Raw genomic sequence first — 21,467 nt, 5'->3', positions numbered from 1 at the left:
GCAGAGAGGGTTTCAGAACCACAGTAAGGGATGGGAATCGGGACCTACTGACACTGACAAGGGCTAACTGAAGGGGTGCTCAGTCGTGGAGACAAACGAGCCTCAGAGTGACCATCAAATCACCTGAGGTCTGAAAAACTCACGAACCTTCACCTGCCCAACCATGTGGGCTGCTGTGGGTTACGTGGCAGACCCCAAAAGATACATTCAAGTCCTAAATCCTGGTACTTGGGAATATGCCCTTTTTTGGAAACGGGATCTTTGCAGGCCTAATCAAGTTAAGATGAGGCCATACTGGTGGGCCCTAAATCCAGTGGGACAGAAGTCCTTATAAGAAGAAACCCTGACAGACACAGAGACGAGGCCATGTGACAACGAGGCAGAGATCGAAGTACCACAGCTGACAGTTCTGAACACTAAGGACAAACAGCAGGACACCAGCAGCCAGGAGATGGGAGGAAGGATCTTCTTCCCAGGGACTTCAGAGCAGGATCAGCCCTGCTGACAGCTGGGAATCAAACACCAGCAGCCAGGAGATGCGAGGAAGGACTCTCCTCCCAGGACTTCGGAGCAGGATCAGCCCTGCTGACAGCTGGGTTTTAAACCCGCAGCCTCCAAACTGTGAAACAATAAATTTCTGTAGTTTTAAGCCACAGGATTTGTGATTCTTTGTTCTGGCAGCTCAGGAAACAGATACATGAGCTGAGGCCCCTGTTTTCTGAACTACTAAGAATTCAGACTGCTTTTGCCATAGCTCCTGCAGCAAACATCAAGAGAAATCTTTTAAAACCACAAATGACCTCATGTCAGTCCTGCCCTGTCCTGTTCTTTGGCTTCTGTCCCAATTCCAAGCTTACTGCCCACCACTCAGAACCCATCTCCTGAGTCTAGGTTCTCCTTGACACACTCAGCTCTAGCCAGGCAGCCACCCAGTGTTTCCTGCAAAAATGCCAGGTAAATTCCTTCTTTAGGACCCCACCATCAGCCTAACTGCCTCAATCTCCTCTCCCAGGTGACAGCATGGCTGGCACCTTCATGCCCCTGTCCCTCTATCCCCCTCACTGGTATCTATCCTGAGGAGGAATGGAAGCCCCAGACAGCGAGGACTTTGTCCTTTTGCTATGAAGGCTCTCACCCCAAACAAGTGCTCAAAAATACCTGTACAGTACGACGAACCAATCACTATACCAGGAAGGAGGGTGCTTGGACCCCCAGGGGGCTGCTCAGCTACCCAACAGTCTTTCTGTTATGAATAGAAGATGCTGTTTAGGCAAATGATGTATGACAGTCACATGGATACAAAACAGGTCTTAGCATCTGTAACATCCAAATAATATACTTTGGCATAGGTCATGGACCAGGGAAGCAAAAAGTTCTAACTAAAACAGCATCATTACCTGTAACAATTTCACTAGAACATTTAAAAGTCAGTTATTTTGATGTAGCAATTTGACACACTGTAGGGTAATATGGTTTAGAACATAACAGTGACATGCCCATAAATCCTATGAATTTATCCTCAAAGCATGACTCTCAGGGCTGAGAAGAAACTTAAGATTTAGGAAGAAGAGGGAGTTTCTCAGGAAGCCCAAGCAGGGCGACCTGCTGGGAGACTCTTCATTCAACACACCTGGGTATCAGAAAGTTCAGGAGACCTCTAGAAATTACTCACATCTTTTAGTATCAGGATCTGACTTGCAGCTTTGAGATACTGCAACTGATGAGTCACCAGAATTGTGATCTTCTCGTGCAAGGTTTGACAAATACACCTGTCAATTGTAAAAGGTACCGTATGAAGAAAAAAAAAACAAAAAAAAACACACCACATAAACGAGGTGCTCCAAATTTGAAAAACATTCATTTTGAAATCATAATGAGATAAAGACAACACAGTAAAGATCTGTAGTTATACAAATACAAATATAAAACAAAGCTGACCAGTTCCTCAAATGTATTAGCAGCAAAGCTATGTCTTGCTCAGGCAAGAAACTCTAGTCTACTGAAGGAGGTAGTGCCTGCATAATTTTTTCCTTATAAAACACAGTTTAACGAGTGTGTATTTCATGATAAAAAAAAAAACAAGTGAACAATAGTGAGATTTCAAAACCTGACTCAACTAAAATACTAATTATGTTACCACTGAATAGAATAGGGGAAAGAGAGTGAGAGAGATAAAGAGATCAAAGTCATGTAACAATGTGGTCGATTTTCTTAGATGTTTCCTAGGTGATTATTTATAATGTACATATTCACCCCCCAAAATGGAGGGGGCTTAAATCCTTGGAAAATTCTGCCAGAGTACATTTTCCCAGATCCCTCTTCCAAAATAATAGTGGATAGAAAACCAAATTCTAGTGAGGCATCAGTTCCCATGATACTTCCAATCTGATCTAAGAAGGAAAACTTTGCTCATTAGGACTAATGAACCTTGAAATACGAAATGAAGAACAGAATCCAAATGGACCAAATCATAGTAGAACTCCACCTCAGAGCACTTTTACAGGAACCCTGCAAGAGCTCCCACACTGTGAAAACAGCCCTGGAACCAAGCCCACTCGCCTCCTACAATGGTCTGCAGGTCCGCAGATGAGTGAGCAGGCAGGTAAGGGGTCTGGGATTCACAAGCAGGAGTCCCAGCAAACACTGGGTTCCCACATCCTTGCAGGGAGCAAATTTCATGAACCTGGCAAAGACACGCCCTGCTGAGGTGAGTCAGAAGAATTCTGGAGAAACACAGGATAGAATTTAATCCTGCTCTGCCTCTTCCTGGCCTGACAATGCTGGTGAATTACTGAATGTCTCCGAACCTCGGTTTTTCATCTCAAAACAAGGCTCATGTCAACTAATATGCATGTTCTGAAAAGCAAAAGCACTACTCTGATAACTCATGCTCAATAAACCAGTACCATCCTCAACTCTTCCCCTTAACCCACAATAAGCCATTAGCTTTCAGAAAGTCAGGGCTTAGAAGTCATAAGGGGGAACACTGACACTTCGCCTATGATCAGAACCCAGACCCCAGCCTGCAGATGTATATGTTATTACTTCATTCTTACCATCCAAAAGGATTAAATTTTCCCTTTTGACAACTCTTAGTTTGGCTTCTTTCAAACCTAAGTTTCTTAACCTAGTGAACCATCTACAGGCTTAAAACTAAAGATTTTAATGGAACTGTCTCTCCTTAATTCAAAATTGTATGCTCCTAATCCCTTTGAAATAAATACCTGAAGGAAGATGTGCCCAATCAAATCTAATGGGTTTGCAAGACATGAATGCAAGAGGGATTTTACCTAACAATTGCAATCAGTGTAACCTGGCTTATTGTACCCTCAATGGACCCCCAACAATAAAAAAAAAAAAAAACTAATGGGTTTGCCATGTCCGCGATCAACCAAACTCCAAAAGCTGCAAGATGTTTTCTTCCTATCATCTTCCATCATAGATGCCATAGTATAAATAATTACATTACCACTGCAATTGACAGCTTTAAATTTTCCCTAAATTATGCTTTCTATCAAAAATCTTTAAAAAAATACTCTGTAAATTTTTAAGAAAAACCTTCAGTCATACGCAGTGGCTCATGCCTATAATCCTCGTACTCTAAGAGCAGATTGGAAGATCACTCAAGCTTTAGAGTTCAAGACTAGCTTGGGCAAAATGGGGATCCCGTCTCTACTAAAAACAGAAAAAGTAGTCAGGTGCAACGAGCAGCGTGTGCCTGTGGCCGTAGCTACTTGGGAGGCCATGGCAAGAAAATGGCTTGAGCCGAGGAATTTGAAGTTGCAGTGAGCTATATTCATGCCAATGCATTCTAGTCTGGGTGAGACAGAGTGACTCTGTCTCCAAGAAAACAAATGAATGAATGAATGAATGAATAGTTTCAAGTCACTCCACAAAACCAAAAAAAAAAGAAAAGAGATGGATTCCATAGCAGTTATTTGACTCTCGTCCTATATATAATAGATGATATATACAGGGGCAGAGGTGACACAAATAAGGACAGAGTCACCACCTGCACTCATGCTGTCAACACGTTAGTCAAGCAGCTGCAAAGTGCCGGGCACTGCTCCACATGCTGAAGGTACAGCCCCTGGTCAAGTGACAGACAGCATCCTGTGTCGTGTAGAGGAGACACACCACATTAACACAGACAACCCGCTGTCGGGTGGTGATGTGAGCCATGAAAAGGCCAGGGGAGGGCTGCGAGTTTCAAGGGAGTGGTCAGGAAAGGGCTCTGCAAGGAGGTGGCATATAAGCCAAGAACCAGCATGCGTTTCACAGCCCAGAGATGGGTGAGGAGGGGAAGGAGCGACCCATTGCGGGCAGTGGGCAGATCGTGAAAGGGCATGGGGCACCCTGGGGGTACAGGAGGGAAAGGCAGGCAGGCAGTTTTGCTTTGCAGCCCCCACCAGGCCCTCAGACAGAAGGGACGAAACTCACAGAGTGTGGCAGAAGTGAGAACAGGCAGGCTGCATTCAGGGTGCCCCACAGAAGTCGGCACGGATAGAGCACCTGGTTTGTGCAGGGAAGTCCTAGAAAGGTGGAGATGGGGGGGATGGATGGCAAAGAACTATTCACTATTCAAGGACCTGGAACCGTACCCACCAGCGGCAAGTTCTGTGAAGGACTCCAAGAGGGAAGGGGAACTAGAGCTGTGGTCTGAACGTCTGTGGCCTTCCCCAAATTCATGTTGAAACCCAACAGGATGATAGTAGGAGGTGGGGCCTTTTCACGGGAATCTGCCCTCAGGAGTGGCATTAGCATTCCTAGGAAAGAAGCGTGAGGGAGCTCCCACCCCTCTCCCCTGAGGTCGCAGCAAGAAGATGCCCAGCTGGGAACCGGCCACAGTGAGCCCTCAGCAGCCGCCAAACTGCTGCTGCCCGATCACGACTTCCCAGCCTCTAGTACTAGGAGAAATAAATTTCAGCTGTTTATAAACCATCCAGTTTGTGGAATTTTGTCACAGCGGGCCAAGTAGGCAAAGATAAGCAAGGAGGCCCCTGTGTAGGAGATATGATTAGAATAGACTTGGAGTACTAATTATGCAGATGGCAGAAGTCTGAGAATTGGGGGATTTCTGAAATATAATACAGCAAAATCCATAGCTTGCAATAAACCAGACTGGCATCAGTTAAACTAAGGCTCCTCACCTCTTACATGTGATAGAATCCACTTAAGACACAAGGCCTCACAGGGCCCTTCTGACCGAGACAAGGCACGTGTTAAGTCAGAGTACACACAAAAATGATTTCAGAGTTGTGGTACCTCAACAGCTAAGGAAGAGCCAAAGAAAACAAATTCCAGAACCACCAAGTGAGATCCAGGAGTTAAGCCAGAGTCTAGACAACTGCTTTCAAACACAACCCGACACATCCATGAATCTTAGGGGTTAATTCTAGTCAGAATCCATGAAGTAACATTAACCTCCTAAAGCCGTACTCTAATACAGAACAAATCATTCTTGAGTTTTAGACTTTACTATTTCCAAACTTCCAGATTAATAAGCATTACCCACTGACTTTCCAGGAGAGTCCGGTGTTAGGACTGAAAACCTCCTTTCCAACGTGCCATCCGCGAACGATACAGGAAAAGAACCAGCAGCCCAATAAATTCCAGGTTGCCAAATCCCACCCTTCAATGTAAGATCTGTATTATCAGCTTTCTTATCCCTGGAGTCTGAATCCATTGGCAGTTTCTGGGTTATTGATCACAAGTAGCAGGTAGAAAAACTTGCACACTTTGCTATGTGCTTCTTAACTCTCTGAAGCATGAACTCGACTCACTTCAACTCGGTGACATCACCTTCTGTATTTTCCTTGCTTACAATTACAAGGTGATCATCGTACAAAAGTTCTCCATAATGGATCCTTGTGGGGAGTACAGGGGCACAGGACACAAGCTCAAGAGAAGATGAATTTTCAGAAGCTGCACAGGCTTTCCTGAGCCAAGTGGCCCAAACCAAAGAGTTCTTGGAAAGGAGAAAGGACAAAACATACAAAAGAAACTTACAGGTCAAACAGATGCTTGCCAACTTCTGCATCTACTGCACTGAGGGGATCGTCCAGGAGGTAGATGTCGGCGTCTTGATACACTGCTCTATAAAATGTGTAAAGAGGCATCAGAAGGCATCACACTTCTAGGAATCGTATCTGTGTTCAACACCTTGGATGGTCGTTCCAAGTGGCAATGGAACACTCGAAGGTAGGTGCTTTCCATGGAACCCAGCCCACAGCAGGTAGATTCAGTATGTTTACCCATCCTAGGGGCACGAAAGACACCAGCAGAGTGGCTGCTGAACTTGGACTTACCTTGCGAGGTTCACACGTGCCTTCTGCCCTCCACTCAGCATGGTTCCCCTATCTCCTACCACCGTCAGATCCCCATCCTCCAGAAGCTGTAAGTCCTACGAGGGGAAAAATAGGGGGGGGAGGGGAAGGCTTAAAATGTGTTCTACTGTCACCCTAAATTTTGCCCATCAATCCTTCAAAAGCATACATGGATTTAATCAAAGCAACGGATGTATTTCATTCATAGTAACTACATTTTAACACTGACCCTTTTGAAAAGCAAAACTCTTGAGGTGTTTTTTCTATTTTAATGTTGCAGTTTTTCACAGCACTTATGTGCTTAACCATTTTAACAGATATTTATTGAGAAATGACTATATATGTCAGGCCTTGTTCTGGACACAGAAATTTAGCAGTAAAGAAAGCAAGAAAACAACATTCCTGGAATTTTCACAGTAGATGGCTGACAATAAAAAGCTACTACGAATGCAAATGGTAAGTAAGTGCCAAGAAGAAAAAGGAACCTGACCTGGGAGGACAGAGAGTGAGGGAGACACAGTCCTTATCTGGGCAGCAAGAGGTCTTTTAAGCAGAGACCCGTTGGCAGGTGGAGTGAGAGGAACACTCTGCAGAAACTCAGTTCCACAAAGATGAGCGAGGAAAAGCCACGGGGCCGCCACCTGACAAGGTGTCCATGGAACCTTCACAGCAGCCACGGCATTCACCTTCACAAGCACTGTCCACAGCAAAGACCCTGTTACAGATCAAGCTTTCATTTGTCATTGTTTTTTCATTTGTTTCTATGCTGACAAACCTGGGGACAAAGGAAATGGCACATTGGGATCTCCATGACAATCAAGTGCTTCAACCTGCCTAAGATCTCATTTTTCCACATCTACAAAATATCTCAGAGAAACAAGAATTATTACACTCAAAGGATGCTGAGAGAATCGCAAGAAAAAAGTGTGCAGGAGGCGGAGCAAGATGGCAGCCGAGTAACAGCTTCCTTGCATCTGGGCACCGTAAGTCTGGGGAAATAGGACTCCAGGCATCTCTGGCTGGTGGGATCTGCCTATCATCACCCCTGAGAGGATACAGGGAGTCAGCAAGAGACTTCTGGACCCCAAGAGGAGGACTAAAACAGTGGAAAACCGGCAAGTGGTCGCGTGTGTTCAATCCGTCTAAACCCGCCCGCAACTTCCACAGGCACGAGAACTTAAAGAGCAAGAGGAAGTGAAAGGAAAATTACGGCAAGGAAACAGATAAAAAGAAATCACTCATGAGGAAGAATCAGCAGAAAACTCCAGGCAACATGAAGAACCAGTCCAGAACAACCCCGCCAAGGGACCATGAGGTAGCTACTGCAGAGGATTCCACCTATAAAGAAATGTTAGGGATGACAGAAAGGGAATTTAGAATACACATGTTGAAAACAATGAAAGAAATGATGGAAACAATGAAGGAAACTGCTAATAAAGTGGAAAATAACCAAAAGGAAATCCAAAAACAGAATCAAAGAGATGAACGATATGAAGAATACAAAAAGGATATAGCAGAGCTGAAGGAACTGAAACAGTCAATTAGGGAACTTAAAGATGCAATGGAAAGTATCAGCAACAGGTTAGACTATGCAGAAGAAAGAATTTCAGAGGTAGAAGACAAAGTTTTTGAGATAACTCAGATAGTAAAAGAGGCAGAAAAGAAGAGAGAGAAAGCAGAACGTTCACTGTCAGAATTATGGGACTTTATGAAGTGTTCCAACATACGAGTTATAGGAATTCCAGAAGGGGAAGAAGAATGTCCCAGAGGAATGGAAGCCATACTAGAGAATATTATAAAAGAAAATTTCCCAAATATCACCAAAGATTCTGACACACTGCTTTCAGAGGGCTATCGGACCCCAGGTCGCCTCAACTCTAACCGAGCTTCTCCAAGACACATTGTGAAGAACCTGTCTAAAGTCAAGACAAAAGAAAAGATTCTGCAAGCTGCCGGGAGTAAGCGCCAGTTGACCTACAGGGGCAAATCCCTCAGAGTGACCGCAGACTTCTCTAATGAAACTTTCCAAGCAAGAAGACAATGGTCATCTACCTTTAATCTACTTAAACAGAACAATTTTCAGCCCAGAATTCTGTACCCTGCTAAGCTAAGCTTCAAAATTGACGGAGAAATCAAATCATTTACGGATATACAAACATTGAGGAAATTCGCCACAACAAGACCAGCTCTACAAGAAATACTTCAACCTGTTCTGCACACTGACCACCACAATGGATCAGCAGCAAAGTAAGAACTCAGAAATTAAAGGACAGAACCAAACCTCCACACTGATGCAAAAGATAAAACTAAGCAATGGACTCTCACCAAATAAGACGAATAGAATACTACCACACTTATCAATTATCTCAATAAATGGTAATGGCTTGAATTCCCCACTGAAGAGACATAGATTGGTTGACTGGATTAAAAAACATAAGCCATCCATTTGCTGTCTGCAAGAAACACACCTGGCTTCAAAAGACAAATTAAAGCTCCGAGTCAAGGGTTGGAAGACAATTTTTCAGGCAAATGGAATTCAGAAGAAAAGAGGAGTTGCAATCTTATTTTCAGATACATGTGGATTTAAAGCAACTAAAGTCAAAAAAGACAAAGATGGTCACTTTATATTGGTCAAGGGAAAAATACAACAAGAAGACATTTCAATTCTAAATATTTATGCACCCAATTTAAATGCTCCCAGATTCTTGAAACAGACCTTACTCAGTCTGAGCAATATGATATCTGATAATACCATAATAACAGGGGACCTTAACACTCCTCTTACAGAGCTGGACAGATCCTCTAAACAGAAATTAAACAAGGATATAAGAGATTTAAATGAGACCCTAGAACAACTGTGCTTGATTGACGCATATAGAACACTCCATCCCAAAGATAAAGAATATACATTCTTCTCATCACCCCATGGAACATTCTCCAAAATTGATCATATCCGGGGACACAAAACAAATTTCAACAGAACCCAAAGAATTGAAATTTTACCTTGTATCTTCTCAGACCATAAGGCACTAAAGGTGGAACTCAACTCTAACAAAAATGCTCGACCCCACCCAAAGGCATGGAAATTAAACAATCTTCTGTTGAATAACAGATGGGTGAAGGAAGAAATAAAACAGGAAATCATTAACTTCCTTGAGCATAACAACAATGAAGACACAAGCTACCAAAACCTGTGGCATACTGCAAAAGCAGTTTTGAGAGGAAAATTCATCACTTTAGATGCCTACATTCGAAAAACAGAAAGAGAGCACATCAACAATCTCACAAGAGATCTTATGGAATTGGAAAAAGAAGAACAATCTAAGCCTAAACTCAGTAGAAGAAAAGAAATATCCAAAATCAAATCAGAGATCAATGAAATTGAAAACAAAAGAATCATTCAGAAAATTAATGAAACAAAGAGTTGGTTTTTTGAAAAAATAAATAAAATAGATAAACCATTGGCCACACTAACGAGGAATAGAAAAGTAAAATCTCTACTAACCTCAATCAGAAATGATAAAGGGGAAATAACAACTGATCCCACAGAGATACAAGAGATCATCTCTGAATACTACCAGAAACTCTATGCCCAGAAATTTGACAATGTGAAAGAAATGGATCAATATTTGGAATCACACCCTCTCCCTAGACTCAGCCAGGAAGAAATAGAGCTCCTGAACAGACCAATTTCAAGCATTGAGATCAAAGAAACAATAAAAAATCTTCCAACCAAAAAATGCCCTGGTCCAGATGGCTTCACTCCAGAATTCTATCAAACCTTCAAGGAAGAGCTTATTCCTGTACTGCAGAAATTATTCCAAAAAATTGAGGAAGAAGGAATCTTCCCCAACACATTCTATGAAGCAAACATCACCCTGATACCAAAACCAGGAAAAGACCCAAACAAAAAGGAGAATTTCAGACCAATCTCACTCATGAATATAGATGCAAAAATTCTCAACAAAATCCTAGCCAATAGATTACAGCTTATCATCAAAAAAGTCATTCATCATGATCAAGTAGGCTTCATCCCAGGGGTGCAAGGCTGGTTTAACATACGCAAGTCTATAAACGTTATCCACCATATTAACAGAGGCAAAAATAAAGATCACATGATCCTCTCAATAGATGCAGAAAAAGCATTTGATAAAATCCAGCATCCTTTTCTAATTAGAACACTGAAGAGTATAGGCATAGGTGGCACATTTCTAAAACTGATTGAAGCTATCTTTGACAAACCCACAGCCAATATTTTACTGAATGGAGTAAAACTGAAAGCTTTTCCTCTTAGAACTGGAACCAGAAAAGGTTGTCCTCTGTCACCTTTACTATTCAACGTAGTGCTGGAAGTTCTAGCCAATACAATTAGGCAAGACAAGGAAATAAAGGGAATCCAAATGGGAGCAGAGGAGGTCAAACTCTCCCTCTTTGCTGACGACACGATCTTATACTTAGAGAATCCCAAAGACTCAACCACAAGACTCCTAGAAGTCATCAAAAAATACAGTAATGTTTCAGGATATAAAATCAATGTCCACAAGTCAGTAGCCTTTGTGTACACCAATAACAGTCAAGATGAGAAGCTAATTAAGGACACAACTCCCTTCACCATAGTTTCAAAGAAAATGAAATACCTAGGAATATACCTAACGAAGGAGGTGAAGGACCTCTATAAAGAAAACTATGAAATCCTCAGAAAGGAAATAGCAGAGGATATTAACAAATGGAAGAACATACCATGCTCATGGATGGGAAGAATCAACATTGTTAAAATGTCTATACTTCCCAAAGCAATCTACCTATTCAATGCCATTCCTATCAAAATACCAACATCGTACTTTCAAGATTTGGAAAAAATGATTCTGCGTTTTGTATGGAACCGGAAAAAAACCCGTATAGCTAAGGCAGTTCTCTGTAACAAAAATAAAGCTGGGGGGGCATCAGCATACCAGATTTTAGTCTGTACTACAAAGCCATAGTGCTCAAGACAGCATGGTACTGGCACAAAAACAGAGACATAGACACTTGGAATTGAATTGAAAACCAAGAAATGAAACTAGCATTTTACAACCACCTAATCGTTGATAAACCAAACAAGAACATACCTTGGGGGAAAGACTCCCTATTCAATAAATGGTGTCGGGAGAACTGGATGTCTACATGTAAAAGACTGAAACTGGACCCACACCTTTCCCCACTCACAAAAATTGATTCAAGATGGATAAAGGACTTAAATTTAAGGCATGAAACAATAAAAATCCTCAAAGAAAGCATAGGAAAAACACTGGAAGATATTGGCCTGGGGGAAGACTTCATGAAGAAGACTGCCATGGCAACTGCAACAACAACAAAAATAAACAAATGGGACTTCATTAAACTGAAAAGCTTCTGTACAGCTAAGGAGACAATAACCAAAGCAAAGAGACAACCTACACAATGGGAAAGGATATTTGCATATTTTCAATCAGACAAAAGCTTGATAACTAGGATCTATAGAGAACTCAAATTAATCCACATGAAAAAAGCCAACAATCCCATATATCAATGGGCAAGAGACATGAATAGAACTTTCTCTAAAGACGACAGACGAATGGCTAACAAACACATGAAAAAATGTTCATCATCTCTATATATTAGAGAAATGCAAATCAAAACAACCCTGAGATATCATCTAACCCCGTGAGAATGGCCCACATCACAAAATCTCAAAACTGCAGATGCTGGCGTGGATGTGGAGAGAAGGGAACACTTTTACACTGCTGGTGGGACTGCAAACTAGTACAACCTTTCTGGAGGGAAGTACGGAGAAACCTCAAAGCACTCAAGCTAGACCTCCCATTTGATCCTGCAATCCCATTAATGGCATCTACCCAGAAGGAAAGAAATCCTTTTATCATAAGGACACTTGTACTAGACTGTTTATTGCAGCTCAATTTACAATCGCCAAAATGTGGAAACAGCCTAAATGCCCACCAACCCAGGAATGGATTAACAAGCTGTGGTATATGTATACCATGGAATACTATTCAGCCATTAAGAAAAATGGAGACTTTACATCCTTCGTATTAACCTGGATGGACGTGGAAGACATTATTCTTAGTAAAGCATCACAAGAATGGAGAAGCATGAATTCTATGTACTCAATTTTGATATGAGGACAATTAATGACAATTATGGTTATGGGGGGGGAAACAGAAAGAGGGAAGGGGGGGTGGGGCCTTGGTGTGTGTCAGACTTTATGGGGGCAAGACATGATTGCAAGAGGGACTTTACCTAACAATTGCAATCAGTGTAACTGGCTTATTGTACCCTCAATGAATCCCCAGCAATAAAAAAAAAAAAAAAAAAGAGGGACTTTACCTAACAATTGCAATCAGTGTAACCTGGCTTATTGTACCCTCAAAGAATCCCCAATAAAAAAAAATAAATAAATAAAAATAAAAATAAAATAAATAAATAAATAAATAAAAAAGTGTGCAAACACCCTCTGATGGATTAGTAAGCAGAAAAAAGATATGAATTTGTTGAAATTTGCTATTGGTGAAAGACACAAATTTTCTGACCCACCCAACAGTGAAATCCCACATGTAGCATGAACCCTGTTAGCAAAGCACACCGCCAAAAGGAAAAAAGAAAGAATATCTCCATCATCACTGCTCCCTGATAGCCCCCAGAGGCACACAGACAGAAACAGGGATCCCTCCACACTCAAAGCTGAACTGGATTGCATCAAATGAAAGGCAACAATTGCCCTGTTGAGAACATTCAGTATTTCACATTATCTCTTTGTTGAGTTCAGAAGTTAATACTGTCTCTTGTTTTCAGTTTCCTTGAAAAGCAATGCACCGTTTTAAGTTCCAAGCCTTTCATACACACACACATACAGTGCACTTGGCTTCCAGTTCACCGCTGGCAGTCCTTTTAATGGATTCTGTCTAGGTTTTATGCCTTGATTTTACGTCATTTGTTTCCTTTCTCAAAATAGCACAAAGCTGGAAGCACAGCAACCTTAGCCATTTTCCAGAGAAGGCATTCACACTCCCACTCTCTCTTTTCCAGTCAGGGAGAAGGAATGGGCTCTGAGTCTGGTGACAGTACTGTGAGTGCTACGACTTGGAGTGTTGTTGACTCAGCAAACTATTTGTGGACACACCTCAGACAGGGAAAATATTTCAAAGGATCTGAAGTAAAATCTGAGTCAGGCAAATTTCCTAGCCATAACTTCTTAGTTTGGTTAAAGGGAAAGCGTGAGTTGAGCAGAAATTATAAACACTCCCAGTGAGAGGAAGGTATTTTCACTCATGTTAATCACAGGCCAGTAAAATTGGCCAATTATTTCATCCACAGAGTGTTTTCACTGGGCAGCACACACACAAACTGGGGGAAACCAAGAAATGGTTACCAGGGTTTGACACATGGAGCCCATTGGATGTCCATTAACGCTGGTGACCCTGAAGGTGACATACCATTGAGGAGACTGTTAGCCAGTTCAGGATGGCCAGTTCTGAGGCCCTGCACAGAGGGACAGTTCCAGAGTCACAAAGCCTGGCCCTGACACCTCTTTGGCTGCATCTTGGCTTCCATTTGGCACTGCCCTACCAGGCGTAGCCTGTCAAACCGACCAATTTTCCAGGACTGGTTCAAACTCTCTCTCTTAGGACATCACTCCTGCATTCCCCCAGTCACAAACCATTTCTCTTTCTACTAGGTTAAGGTTTGGTTTGTATTTCCCCTGCAGGGCCCAGTTTATTCTGCCTCATAAAGTTCACATGTATGCCCAGATTATCTCCCCCTGGGTCAGCTCCTGGATGGCTGAACTATGCACCAACCAGCACTCTAGACGTCTGGAATTATCTCTAACCCTCACAATGATCCACACAGCAAGTACTGTCCCACCTCACAGATGAGGAAACTGAGCCTCAGTGAGGGCATGGCACTGCTCACAGGACTCCCCACCATTAAACGGAAGGATCTGGAAGATGAACCAAGCTCACCTCAGTTCACAATCTGCTGCCCTTTTGCATAATGCTGCCCCAAGAGGCTGCTTAAAGATACACTTAAAACAAAGGCAACAAGAAAACAATGGAGCACTTGAAGGCACTCGGGAGGCTGAGGTGAGAGGATTGCTCAAGCCCAAGAGTTTGAGGTTGCTGTGAGCTATGATGCCACAGCACTCTACTCAGGGTGGATGGAATAGGACTCTGTCTCAAAAAGATAAAAATAAAATAAAGTAAATTCATGATCAAATTTCATCCTAAATAGCTGTATGAGGTAGATAGTACCACTGTCTCCCTATCACAGATGAAGAAAATGAGTCTTTATAAAGTTCAATCAGCTAAAGTGACACGCCTAGTTAAGAAGATCTGAGACTCTAGCCCAGGCTGGTCTGACTACAGGCCTCACAGGGTGAGCAATCCCAACAACAGACCCAACGCTGCTGCTTGGCTTCTGGATGGACATCTGGAAACTCACTGCAACATCAACTGCAGTGAATATGCGATCAGCCTGAATTGATGCTGCTGGATAAATGCGAATCACTGCTTCCTATCTTGTTATCTCATCTCAGAAGTGATCCTAGCCCAATGAACTTAGAAATTTACTTCAATCTGATCTAGTACAATATATCCAGTTGTTATCTAAATATCGACCATGAAAAATTTTGCTTTTTACTGTTTTCCTCTCCAGGATTTGGGGAAGTGGAGAAAGGCAGGGCACGGGGAAACTCTAAGGAGAAATCTTTGTTTGATTTATCTGATCAATTTATTTAGAGCAGTGGTTCTCAACCTGTGGGTTGCGACCCCTTAGGGGGTCGAACGACTCTTTCCCACGGGTAGCCTAAATACATCCTGCATATCAGATATTTACATTTCGATTCATAACAGTAGCAAAATTAGTTATGAAGTAGCAACGAAATTAATTTTATGGTTGAGGATCACCACAACATGAGGAACTGCATTAAAGGGTCGCGGCGTTAGGAAGGTGAAGAACCACTGATTTAGAGGAAAGGGCTACAACAGTGACAGTTGCTGCTCTTTACCAAAAACCTGGCATGTCTACAATTCCGCAGTCATTGCCTTAGAATCACCTCATATCTTCCCCCATTTAATAAGAAAGATGGAAGCAAATGCCTGCAGCTCCCCAGTACTGTTTCTGTCCGACAGCCAAGTCTTTTCACTACACACGAAGCCTCGTATCTACAGGTCAAAATAATTCTGGGAAGCGCCTGTAATCAATGGCCATCCGGTACCACAGTTTTATGGCACAAGATGCCATTGACACATGGATTCAAAAAGAGCAGCAAAGCATCTTATTAAGTGTCTTCCTGGTTCTTAAAAAGTCTTACTGATCTCCTGCAAAACAGAGTCATAAATGATTTTTCAAAACTGCAGCAAAACCTCTTGGAAACCATCTAAGCCAATGTATTCATTTTGCAGCAGAAACATCACGAGCCCAGAGAGGTAACATGATGCATCCAAAGTGACAATAAGCAAATGACAAAGCCAGGCCAGGACTTCTGCTTGTCTGACTTCTCCATCCCGGGGCCTACCATTCTGCCAAGGGAGGGAATACACACAGGGAATACAAACCAAAAAAAATCACCATGCAGCCCAGCCAAGGGCCCCCCATTCCCACTGGAGTCAGCCGCCATGCAGGAACCCTGAGGTGGCTGGAACCCAAGTCACTGTCCACACTGCTGACCAGACCCTCACAGGTGGCTGAGGAAGGTACAGAGTGGCAGCCACTGAAACCTTGTTCTCTTTCAGAGACACTGAGATGTGGAGAGAATGGCAGGGCTGGGCTGACCTCAGAATCAGGAGTCCAACGTGGGTACCAGAAGCTAACCCTGACTCAGCTAAAAAGAAAATGTGTAAGCACTGGTGTTTTTTAAATTCCATCTTCATTGATCACCCAATTTTATTGGGAAGTGGTGCAGCAGAAGGGAAAATGGAACCTGGAGCCATTAAGATATGGGTTTCAACTTGATCTGCAAAAGGGTGGGTCATTTCATCTCTTTAAACCCCCCCATCTCACCAACTATAAAATGATATAAACATTGAAGATAGCAGAAATTGTAACAAAAGATTAAAAAGTCATAGACCTTCTGTGTGCATGTGTTTCACGTGTATGTATGAGAGAGAAATGATTAACACACAGTGCAAGCTATTATCTAATCTATAGTTTTGCTTTAATTTTTTTCTTATATACTGTGAATACTATTTAATACAAATCTAGCTCATCCCTGCTAACTGAATGTCATTTCTGAAAAACACATTAATGATAACCCAGGAGAAAGCAATAAAATCTCTTCAAACAAGCAATTTTTTTTTTTTTATCAACTTCCCCATAAAATGCTACTGTTTGTGCAAAAAATTACTCCTTTCTCCTTAAGCTGCTGGGAAGCCTTCAGCATCCCTACTTTGACATCAAGGGGCAGCCTTCTCCAAATAGTATAAAAGAACAGTCGGCTGTCCAGGCTGCACTGAAAAGATCCCAGGGAGAGCCCTTTACAGCCATTATTTGGCGATCTTCTCCGACCCAAAGAGGGTAACATACCTCTTCAGTTATTACCTACCTTTTTGCTAACTTACATTCTATAGATAAGCTCAGTTTTTTTTTTTACCAATCATCCAGTAACTTTATTAAAATCTCAACGTATAATTAAACATTTCATCGTCTCATTTCCTGCAAAACTCAAATGTCACTTTGGAAAACCATCTCTCTCCTAGTGAAATGAGGCGTATTATAAGGAAATGCTTAACATTCATTTCTCTTAGAAATAAACTGCAAGTCAAAATCGAAGTGGAGAAAGAAACTGATGGTCTGAAAAGGACCTAAGTAAGAACGTCAGCCAGGCACCAGGAGCAGATCTCATCTGCAGTCTGGTTCAGCCCGAGGGGTCTTGGTGGGATAACTAAGGAACTGTGAACACTGAGTCCACAGCTAATGACAACAAGGAATTGTGGCCATTTTAGGTATGATGTATAGTGATGTTTTTTTCAAAGAAGTTCTTATCTTCTAGAAATAAAAAAATGTAATATTTATAGGTAGGACACAATACAGTCCAGGCTCTACTTCAGAGGAATCTGGGTGCAGGTGGGGCTGGCCGACATCAGGGGGCAGATCTGGAGCCAGACGGGCCACAAGTCCACCATGGCTAACGCTGAGCAATGGGTTCTGGAAGCTTTGATGCACTGTTCTCATCACTTTTGCATGTTTTTTCAATTGTCCGTTTAAAAATAAATGTTATCAGTATATAACATGTCACAAACCCAAACCCAACTCACACAAAATTATCCTATGAATATTATTATCACATTAGAATGAAAACAACAGAGAGAGAGAGAGTATGTACCTGGAAGACTGGCTTAAAGTATTAATATTCCAAAATCTTTCACAATTTAAAAAAACATATAAAATTTTTCATAAAATGTAGTTTAAATGAACACTGATGTTAACTTGAAATTCAAAAGTCATCACTCACCTTTTTCAGAGCACAAGCCTTTATGACTTTGTCGTATCGTTCCCTTTCATATTTCTTCCCAAATAAAATATTACTTCTTACAGTTCCTGAAAACACCCAGGGCTGCTGAGAAACATAGGCAATTCTTCCATGCATGCTGACCAGCCCCTGACTCGGGGGCAGCTCCCCAAGCACAGCACTCAACAGGGATGACTGAAACAGATTATACAAAGCACATGTACACAGGACACTCGGGACAGTAAAGGCTGCTGCAATACAGCTTTGCCCCGCCCTGGTTGGATAAACATCATTCATCCTTTCATTTAAAATAAGAAAAAGCACAGCACTGAAAGCCATAATTAAAAAAATGAAAATAATAAATAATGCTACTGGCCTATACCTAAACTAATGACTTCTAAGGAATCTTAACAAAATGCAGTGCAACAATCTGCTCTGTCCGAATGAGTTTCCCCCACATGAAATGGTTCAACATATAAGGAACAAAGAGTAATTAATAATGTTCATAGCAACAGAGCAGCCCGGCATGATACAGTTTTCACTTAGCTGATATTGAATGTAGTTGTTCTAGCATCCAGGTTTCCTTTACTTGACAAAGTACTTGGTTCCAGAAAAGGTATGCATAAATAATACATTCTGTGCACTAGGAAAGACTTTTATTTAAAGGACTCTGGGATCATATTTCTGGAGAGCAAAATTCAACCATAAAGGAAATAATCACCCTATCGGTTATATATATTACATATTGAGGTTTCTGTATCAGGTTGTTTAAGAAAGCATGAGACTAAGGGTGCCAGCACACTCTTCCAAAATCTTCTACCACAGACATAGTGAGATGCCCTTGTCTACCTTTACCAACCTTACAACACTGAACTGTAATCACGTTTGCAGATCAGTCTCACCCCCAGAAACCAACAGCTTCTAGAAAGCAGTGGCATCTGGGTCTTCCTCATATTTTTATCTTTTTCCCCTACACAGGGCCTGGCTATTTATTTACTAAATGTGTGTTGATGTGACTTGGAGAAGTTATATGCAGAAATGAGCCTTCACAGGTTGCAAGTGTCCTGCAGCACCCAGGGCCTCTTCTGATGAAAGAAGTCCCCACTTCCTCAGCCATTCTATCCTGAGTATCTCCCATATAAATAATTTCCTTCACCAAGATGTACAACTTCCAAACAAGGAGTTCTTGACCGTGCAACCTTAAGTACGAAGGAAAATACAATTTGCACTACACAGATTTATATGGCCAGGACACCATCTTGCAAAACTGATGTTTCATGGGACATAGTGAGAAATGCCGTTCCGGGTTTGCCCAAGCCAACATTGCGTTACAGAGCTCTAGGTTCAACCCCAAGAATTTAATGTGGGATTTGGTGCTGCAGCCAGCTGCCAAAAGGCATTATCATCACTTACCTTCCCTGCTCCCACAGGTCCAATCACTGCTAACAATTCACCAGGTCGGACAGTGAAAGAAAGGCCTTGTAGGGTTGGGGTTTCTGCCTCCTACAAATTAAAATTTATAAAAATGTACACATTTCAATAAAGCAACACAAATCACTTCATAATTGCAGGACTGTAACAGTCATTGATATATGAACATAACCCAAATCTTTCTCCTTTTCATCCATCATGGTTCTTGGCAGAGTCTGAAGCAAGTTGGTAATTTTAGTATTTATAGATGGCCCATTCCCTCTTTCCCAATTGCCACCTGAACATAGCTATAATGTCCATAGAATTTAGGTAATAAAAACAACAAGACAACTTGCTTGAAATGGCAGCTTCTTGGTTTACATCAACTTACTAAAACAATTCTGTTACTATATCAATAATATTCGTTTCTGTAAGTTTTCATTATAACCCTTGGTTTTAATCTTCCATTTCATCAATCTCCACAAGGTGGCAGCATAAGTACACAGCACGCCCAGCCCTCAAACAACTTTGAGATCAACAATCTCTCCCAATTTCTTTTGACAAAGAATAAATTTCAGTATGCTCAGCAAGGAAAAAGGCATGTCACTCTTGGCAAATGAACTACAAATTATGGTCAATTCTGTAAGTGCGGCTCTAGTTAAGCACAAAAATAGGAGATAAAGAAATCAAGTGTAAAGTCATGGGTCAAAATCTCAGCATCACACCTGCAGCATGCAGAACCCTGGTGAACAAGGACAACACGGCACTTCTCCTATGAACACCATCGGTGTACACACAGCAGCATACAACTCACCGCAAGGACACGGGGAGGATAAGTCCTCATTATACATACACTATCAGAAATCATATTCCTGGATCATCGGTATAAACTCTTAGATAAAGAGATTTAACAGTATATGGATGTGTTTGACTATATTAAATTTCAAGAAAACAATAACTGCTGATGTTAAAAGTATGTTTTTTAATAGTTCCATTTTTTCTTTTAGAGATAAACCAAATTCATTTCTTCTTCAAAGAACTTCCAGGTATAGAAAATCAATTGAGAGGATTAAAGTGCATTGGCGGGAGAGGAGAGAATTTAGCAGAGCATGGTAAACAAAAATGAGGTTTCCTCTTCCCATTCAGTGACAATCAGTACTTTGGATTAACTATTCTTTTTTTATTTGGGGGGGGACATATTTTCACTCTGTCACCAAGGTAGAGTGCCAGGGCATTAGCCTAGCTCACAACAACTTCAAACTCTTGGGCTCACGAGATCCCCCTGCCTCAGGCTCCCAAGTAGCTGGAACTACAGGTGCCTGCCACAACACACAGATAGTTCTTCTATTTTTAGTAGAGACAGAGTCTCACTCTTGCTCAGGGTGGTCTTGAACTCCTAAGCTTAAGCAATCCACCTATCTCAGCCTCTCAGAATGCTAAGATTACAGATGTGAGCCATCCCATCCAGTCTGAATTAACTATCTTGGTATATAAATAAGGAGAAGGGGTGCTTACAAGTTCACAAAATAAAACCTCAACAGTGATCATCACCTAAAAGAACTTGTGTCCCAACAAAGATATCAACACTTTCAGATAAAAGTTGATAATAACTATTGAAAATAAACAGACTTGCTATTTGAGGATTAATTCTTTCCTCTCATAGTTCGGATCTGAGAGGCTTGACCATGCATTCCTAATGGCACAGGATCTAGCAAATTTATTTGAGCCTCAAACCCATTTCTTTTTTTTTTTTTGTAGAGACAGAGTCTCACTTTATTGCCCTCAGTAGAGTGCCACGACGTCACAGGACTCAGAGCAACCTCCGGCTCTTGGGCTTCTGTGATTCTCATTCCTCAGCCTCCCGAGCAGCTGGGACGACAGGCGCCCGCCACAACGCCCAGCTATTTTTTTCTTGTTGTTGCAGTTCGGCCGGGGCTGGGTTTGAACCTGCCACCCTTGGTATATAGGGCCAGCGCCCTACTCACTGAGCCACAGGCGCCACCCCCCAAACCCATTTCTAAAGGACACTCGTTAGGGGCTATTAAGTCTTCACAACATGCTTCGGGAAATACTCTTCAACAGCACTGAAAATGATAAGAGTAAATCAAAGGCAATACAGCCTACCTGAACTCTAGAAAAGAATTCTGAATCTGGAGTCCCTCAAGGGCAGAAGGACAAAAGCTAACCCAGGCCACAAGCATCTGGACCTTCAACTTTCTGGACACACACTCAGAAACCTCACTCCACAT

General features: G+C 41.9%; 1 protein-coding gene across 4 annotated transcripts in view; it reads right to left on the bottom strand.

The window, feature by feature from the left end:
• Nucleotides 1-21,467, bottom strand: part of ABCC4 (ATP binding cassette subfamily C member 4) — a 242,767-nt gene that overhangs the window by 137,050 nt on the left and 84,250 nt on the right. For all 4 annotated transcript variants that reach the window (XM_053564121.1, XM_053564118.1, XM_053564120.1 and 1 more), the window contains exons 10-14: nt 19,222-19,311; nt 17,812-18,003; nt 6,309-6,403; nt 6,010-6,096; nt 1,673-1,769 (exon numbers count right to left, since the gene is read on the bottom strand). In XM_053564121.1, the coding sequence (XP_053420096.1) occupies nt 1,673-1,769; nt 6,010-6,096; nt 6,309-6,403; nt 17,812-18,003; nt 19,222-19,311 (561 nt within the window). The remainder of the gene's footprint in view (nt 1-1,672; nt 1,770-6,009; nt 6,097-6,308; nt 6,404-17,811; nt 18,004-19,221; nt 19,312-21,467) is intronic.

This window comes from Nycticebus coucang, chromosome 15 (assembly GCF_027406575.1).
Source record: "Nycticebus coucang isolate mNycCou1 chromosome 15, mNycCou1.pri, whole genome shotgun sequence".
NCBI classification, from domain to species: Eukaryota; Metazoa; Chordata; class Mammalia; order Primates; family Lorisidae; genus Nycticebus; species Nycticebus coucang.
Note: the sequence above shows the minus strand (reverse complement) of the source record. Positions and strands in the feature narration are given on the sequence as shown.